This window comes from Thrips palmi, unplaced genomic scaffold (assembly GCF_012932325.1).
Source record: "Thrips palmi isolate BJ-2018 unplaced genomic scaffold, TpBJ-2018v1 HiC_scaffold_1, whole genome shotgun sequence".
In the NCBI taxonomy this organism is placed as follows: domain Eukaryota; kingdom Metazoa; phylum Arthropoda; class Insecta; order Thysanoptera; family Thripidae; genus Thrips; species Thrips palmi.
The window spans coordinates 9,661,727-9,668,323 of record NW_023144620.1 but is presented as its reverse complement, the minus strand read 5'-3'; the positions used below and the strand labels follow the sequence as shown (position 1 = coordinate 9,668,323).

The 6,597-nt window shown below is 40.7% G+C and overlaps 2 protein-coding genes across 5 annotated transcripts; one reads left to right on the top strand and one right to left on the bottom strand.

Moving 5' to 3' along the window:
- Positions 1–563: 563 nt before the first annotated feature.
- On the top strand, positions 564–3,972 carry LOC117644415 (oxidative stress-responsive serine-rich protein 1). Of its 3 annotated transcripts, none has more exons than XM_034383872.1 (3): positions 564–822; positions 1,423–1,502; positions 1,587–3,972. In XM_034383872.1, the coding sequence occupies exons 2-3, from the start codon at positions 1,444–1,446 to the stop codon at positions 2,410–2,412; spliced, it is 885 nt and encodes a 294-aa protein (XP_034239763.1). In that variant the 5' UTR covers positions 564–822; positions 1,423–1,443; the 3' UTR covers positions 2,413–3,972. The 3 variants fall into 3 exon arrangements, with proteins under 3 accessions (XP_034239763.1, XP_034239753.1, XP_034239774.1); XM_034383862.1 differs by having other exon boundaries at positions 565–729; XM_034383883.1 differs by lacking the exon at positions 564–822 and adding an exon at positions 863–1,107.
- LOC117644405 (SAP domain-containing ribonucleoprotein) lies at positions 3,885–6,546 on the bottom strand. 2 transcript variants are annotated; one of them, XM_034383839.1, is made up of 7 exons: positions 6,336–6,546; positions 5,691–5,793; positions 5,545–5,618; positions 5,151–5,441; positions 4,870–5,052; positions 4,726–4,797; positions 3,885–4,638 (listed from the first exon to the last, which is right to left on the bottom strand). In XM_034383839.1, exons 1-7 carry the CDS (start codon positions 6,369–6,371, stop codon positions 4,393–4,395), a joined length of 1,005 nt encoding a protein of 334 aa, XP_034239730.1. In that variant the 5' UTR covers positions 6,372–6,546; the 3' UTR covers positions 3,885–4,392. The 2 variants fall into 2 exon arrangements, with proteins under 2 accessions (XP_034239730.1, XP_034239740.1); XM_034383849.1 differs by having other exon boundaries at positions 5,697–5,793; positions 6,336–6,544.
- Positions 6,547–6,597: the final 51 nt, after the last annotated feature.

Sequence of the window (6,597 nt, the reverse complement as noted above, 5' to 3'; positions counted from 1 at the left end):
GCAACCCAACGTACTCCACCTGCTCGCCACAGAAGGATTGTGCGGAGCGCGATGGGTTGCCTGCCTCCACGGCGCTCTTATCTGATCTCGCTGCTCGCGCGATTTGTTTTAAGTTTCCAACGTTTTGTTTTGACCACACTGTGCCCTCCTTGAGGTCTGTAGCGCTGGTAGCGCTTCTAGCGCCTGTGAGGTAGGCCACCGTCCCGTTCGGCAACACATCGATGTGGAGACGGTGGCCTACCCTGCCCCTGTCAAGACGTCAGGGGCAGGGTAGGCCACCGTCTCCACACCGGTGCGCAGCAGGTCGGACTAGTGGCCTACCTCGCAGGCGCTCCAGTGCCACAAGTGCCACAGGTTGCAGGCACGGTTGAGGCGAAAAAGCAAAAGGGCAGTGGAGGTGCTCAGGTACTCTGTGCTCTGACGATGCGTCACTTTGAACTCCGCACCTCGCCCAGCCTCGCCTAGCCTCGCCCTCGCCTCGGCCGCTGACACCGCTCTGCTGCCAATAACGCGAACACTGCGAATAAAGCGATAGTCTCGAAACTGCTGTTGGTTCGTCTGCTGGCCCATCTCTGCTTGACATCCGCACCCACCACAAATTCTGTAATTCATCATGGCGAATGCATTTGCGCTATGTTTTGGCAACTGTTATGATCAGTTCATGGAAAATTTGAAGGACTTGGCCTAAGTTCTCTACATGCAGTTAACTCTTCAAAATCCCTGCGAGAGGTACGTCGACAGGAATCAGCCTTTTTTCGTGATTCACGGCCGTTTTTCGGACAATTTCGTCATTGGTGTTCATGTTGCCATCTGTCCTTGGAGGTAAATATGGCTGTGATCGTGATTCCCTGTCCTATCCGTATCGCGTGATTGATCAGTAACGTTCCATATAATCGGTGCCTACACTGTCTCATTTTCACGGCACCTTTCGTCTTGATCGCCAACGCGCATGGAATGTTATGTTGTGGTCCAGGACCTACGTCAATCCATTATGAACGTTTGACGTCCAAGCAGACGACTGTACTTCCGCATTGCTCTGTCGATTTGCGCATTTACTCGTTTCTTCCCTCATGATGCAATTCCAGTGCAATTTCGAGCACTTCCATGGTCCGTTACCACTGAAAAAGATAAACCTTGCTTGGGATCCACGCCACTTGCTGGATTTGTTTAACTAGGTTGCTCTTGCCAGTTTTGATTCAGATAATGTCTGATGTGGGTCATGACTTGTGGGTACTCAAAAAGTAAATAAAACTTTAAGAGAATGAAAAAAAAAAAAACTTTTGAACCAAACCAACTGTTTTAGATACATGCTGTGTTCTTAACTTTGTTAACCTTTGTGTGGATGTAAACATATCCTTTGTCTCGGTTGCCTCTATAGTGCTTTATAGTTATTAATAATTGTCAAACATTTTCTTTTTTAAGGTGCTCTGACCCAATAAAAATATGGCAGAAGATGACTTGCTACCCAAAAGTCTGCAGAAATTGGAAATTGACTCCTTAAGGTATATTTATAACCTACATACTATTCACTTATTTTATGGAGAATGTGTGTACTGATTCTTGATTTGTTTCTTTTGTCTACACAGCCAGATAGATTCAGAATCACAGCCCACATTAGAGTCGCTGACCCTTCGTGGTGATGAGTGCCCACAAGAATCCTGCAAATGCAATAAGAAAGGCCAAACATGTGATAAAAATACGAGCAGTGCATGGAACAGACGTCGTTTTGTCCAGAAACCCTTCTCATCCCAGTTAAGTAGTACTCAAAGTCTTGGCATCATTAGAAAAAGTCGATTTAAAACTAGTAATTCTCGATCTAAAACATGGATTTTAAGAGAGCCAATCCTAAAACTTGAAAGCCTAACTAGGAAAGAAGAAATCAGCTCCTCTTCATCAGCTTCACCTGTGCGATTGGATAAGAAACCAGCTACTGAAACGCCTGGAGAAATTTCCAAATTATCACTGGGTCAAAGCAAGTCACAGGGTAGAATTTTTGGTGCTTGCACATCAGTCACACCTACTGATTTTAGCAGGCTTTGTCCATCCAAGTCTGTTTCCCTAGAAGCTAAAGAACCGAAACAGTTCACAGCAACAAGTTACCGTCACATTCGCTTTAGTGCCCCTTCCCAGCCCTCAAAGGTTGTAAAAAGAAAGAAAGATCATAGGAAAGAAGGCAGCATGAAGACCCGCCCTATCAGTGAAACATCAAACACACTGTCAGCAAGACAGACCTCTTCGCATCCCTCTGGCAGTCAGTCAACAACTTGTTCACAGCAAGCAAGAATGGTTGGAACAAGTCATGTCAGCAGTGGTAGTGATGATGTTACTATTGATGAACTTGCCAGTTATTTCGATCTCTTTGTCCATATTCCCAGAAAAATGTCTCATATGGCTGAAAATATGTATATTTAAAGGCAGAGTTTCTTTCTAGACAAGTTACACTTCAATATTTTATTAACAGATTCTCAATAAGGATAGTGAATCTTATTTGCTCTATAATGCCTGTAGACAATTCACGTCATGAAGTTCTTGTGTACAATACTGACGTTTATTCTATCAGCACTTTGTTGGCATCTGAAAGCCAAACATTTCATAAATTCCCTTTAACATTGTTTATTTTTGTTGTTTCTTTTTTAAGCTGCTTCCTGAGTTTTTGATGGGAATGTCTGGTTGTTACCTTTTTGGGTTACTGATTCATGAAATATAATAATAAATAATATTAATAAAATATTGTAGAACTGTGTTAAATATTCTCAGTGATATTTGCTTTCTGAATTTCATATCAGAGGGAACTTGTTTGTAGGGTCTAACAATTTTCATGGTGTATGTTTTCATCTAAGATTAAATTAATGAGTGTAATTCGCTGAGCTTGGAAATACTTCTTACAAGTAGATAATGCTTTCACATGTTAAAAAAAATTGCAAAAAAAAAAGTTGCTCTTAGTAAAGTTTTTTCTTTTCTTTTTGTATCTCTTTCAAAATACTTTATCACATAAATGAAAGTATGGAGTAGGGCATGGTCCTTCTCCAACATTAGTCAGAGGAGCAGAAGTTACATGTGTGACTGTAGATTGACTAACATGCAAATTTTTCAAGGTAATCTTAGATGCAAGGGCCTTACTAATGTTGGTTTACTCTCTGAAGCCTTCTTCTTAGCAATTGTGAGAATGTGCTTGATTGATACCAGATATTTAAGGGGTTTACAGATCATCATTGAGATGCACATGCATGCATAGGTTTGTCTTCAGATCATTTTTTCTTTATGTACAATAAAGAGAAAAGTGTTCAATAATTACTGTATTTGAACAAATCTATGTGCATTGGTTTAATCTATCTGGGGCTATAGATGAGAATAGGCTCATTTTGAGTTGTTAAAGTTTTGTGTTTGGCACCAGTTGAGAATTTTTCAACTTCAGTGGTTTGGGTCAGGTACCCTCTGTCTACATTGTTTTGTCTGTTAAAAAGTCTGTGCCACATGCTCGCAGCAGTGCTTATGGTGTCATATGTTAACTGTTCTGGAAATAATTGTTTTTCCTAACCCATCGCTAATTGTCATCAAGGTATTAGTAGGAGACAAGAAACAAGACTGAAGTAATTCAACAACTCATAGAACTCTTGACATATAAGAGAAAAGTGACCCTTTATGAAGTGTATTCTTATGATGCAGCTTATATTTCTGCTAACTGAACCAATAGGTGGCATTTTGTCATCAGAGGGACTAAGTTTCTGCCATGATTATCAGAAACCGAAAGCATCGGTGTTAAACTTAATTGATTTTAATGCTTTCTTTTGTTCAGTGCTACAAAGCCTGTAATGTGGTCATGTTTTTCTCTTGCAGCAACTTATAGTTGTAATAAGTGTCTTGAGAAATAAGTTTTAAGTGAATTCAAATTGATGTATTTTTATTGTAATTATACATCCAGATTTCAAATAAATGAAAACTCAAGAAAAAGAGATCAGTCTCTTAACAAAATTTATGAAGTATACTCTGAAACTAATAAACACTTCAGAATTTCTACAATGTATTCTTGCATGCCACGTCAATTCCAATTCCATTATGATTAATACAGAAAAGGTGATTGGAGAGCACCTCCAGACAACTTGATGCCTGGCAAATAAGTTGTATAAGTCAAAATCTTAAAAAAAAAAAAAAAAAACAGGGAAAAACCTGAGGAAAAAACAACTTAAAGACACACCAACTTCATAACATTAGTGCAATCAGTGAGTAATGCACAGTGAACATTTATCAAGAAGCATTTGATTGACTGAACACAGCAAATTTGAGAAAATTCCCAGTGAAATCATTAATCACTTTTTAAAAACTGCTACATGAAAGTTGTGCCGTTTCAGTTTACCACTGCACCTAGGGTCGTTAAAAGACAGAAGAGCATGCTTATTTTGCTGACACAACTGTGTTTGTCTTAAAGCGCTCAGCTCTCTGTTTCTTCTTGTCATCCAGATTTGCTTTGCTAGATGGTGTTGACGATGGTGCTGTAATGGGAATTCGACCTGGTTTTACTGCAGCTGGAGTTATCGCTGGCTTAGGTAATGTGATTTTTGAGGACCCATTAGTTGCAGCAGCCTCAGGTGCTAAGCCAAATCTTTCCAACCTCTTCTTCTTCTTCTCTTCCATCTCCACCTGACAACCAGAAACAGAGAAACTTGGATAAGTACTAGCATGAGGTGTAACAACCGAAAATATTTTCCCAATACTCAAATTACTTACCACTTCAACTTTGCTACCCGGCTGGATTCCAAACCTCTCTGCCCTCTTCTTTAACAGATCCACATTAACTTCCTAGAAATTGATAACAAGATAAGTCTCAGAATTTCTGATAAGCTAAACTGTTACCACATGGCAGACACTTACTGGAACATTGCCTGCTGATGTTACAGAAGAGGCAGAAGAACCAAATCTAGCAGCTCTTGCTTCCTTCTTGGAATCTGCTTTGGATTCAGCTGATGTGGCTCCCCCAAACCGAGCAGCACGAGCCACCTTCTTAGCTTCAGCAGAGACTGGGGCACCAAACTTCACTGCCCTTAAGGCAAGCCGCTGCCAGACAAACGAACGTAAATGACCACATCCAAAGAACATAACCACATAAAACATTTACAAAATAAGACAAACTAAAGCCAGAGAGGAGTAAATACCTCTTTCATGGAGATTTCAGACAATTTCACAACTTTTTTGTCATCACTACCCTCCTTGGCTTTGTCTTCCTGCTCAGATGTTCCTTCAACAGTTAGAGCAGCTTGTGGTAAAGCTTTTCTGTTCAGAGTAATTTTTTTCGCAGGAGGACCATTGTCTTGCGCTTCCGAGGCACTTGTTTTGCCAGCTGGTGTGCTGGTTACTGTATCTTCATCCAACTCTTCATCCAGATGTCTCTTGAGAGAAGTATTAACCTCATCGATACCAGCATGAGTACTCGAGTCATCTTCATCCTTCAGGCACAAAATGAAGAATGTTTCATTAGCATTCAGAGGATTTACAGAATGTTAGCACCCAATTTTTTCAAACACAGCCACAGAAATGTTAAGAACTCACTGCTAAAACATCATCCTCATTTAGAATGTCTTCGGTGTCTACCGTCCCTGTGTCGTCCAACAGCAAAGCTGAATCTGAAATACAATGACAATCTAGTTACGACAAGAGCACTAATGGCTGGATGATAGAGAACTAAATAAAAATACCTGTACCATCTTGTAAAGCCACCTGGAGACGATCCTGAAGCTCCTGCTTGTTACCCACAGTGCTTAAGCCACGCACCTTCAGCTCTCGTTTCAGGTCAGCAACCTAGACAGGAAGAAAACAATTGCATGAGGAGGCCATATAGAGAAGATACCTTAAGTTACGACGTGTCAACGGGGCTAGGACACAAGTGACAGAAAGCCTACAAAAATAGACTGGTTTCTTTGCATTTAAACAACAATGAAATAAAATTAGGAAAAATGTAGTGTAAATTTAGAGGTTATGCTAAGCAAATTTTACTTTGACAGATGAGGCCGAACAGTCAAGTTTCGGACACTGTACGTACAAATAGACGAATAACTTGCAAAAATATAAATCTAAAGCCCCCAAAAATACAAATTTTGCACGGGGATTAACGATGTGGAAGAACTACAATCTTAATAGTAATAGTTTAGCAGCTCAAGAAACGAAGCTGCAGAGAAGCTGCATCACAATTCAGAAGCACCCCATTAATAGAAGAGAAAATTATCACGTAGATTATAAACAATCAACCAAAAGAGGTGGATTCCTAGTGAAACCACAACATGTAAACAAACCGGCATCGTTAGAACATCGCTTAAACGAAACTTCAAGTCCATGCATTATACCTTCAATTTGGAAATATCCTTCAGGGAGTCTGACATGATGAAAAGTTGAAACTGTTGGATGATGAACTTCCCACGGTTCTTGAAGCCTTTTCTTCAAAATTTTTAAAACGGTAAAGGGCTAGTTTGCAGCAGATCGTACCCGTCGTCCAGTTTTCGTCCGTGTCCGTACCGTGGCCTGCTCCGCTCCTCACCCTCACCACTCCCCCTTTCCCCCCTCGTTGCCCCTCGTCCTGCGTCCGAGATTCGACCGGATGCGCATAAG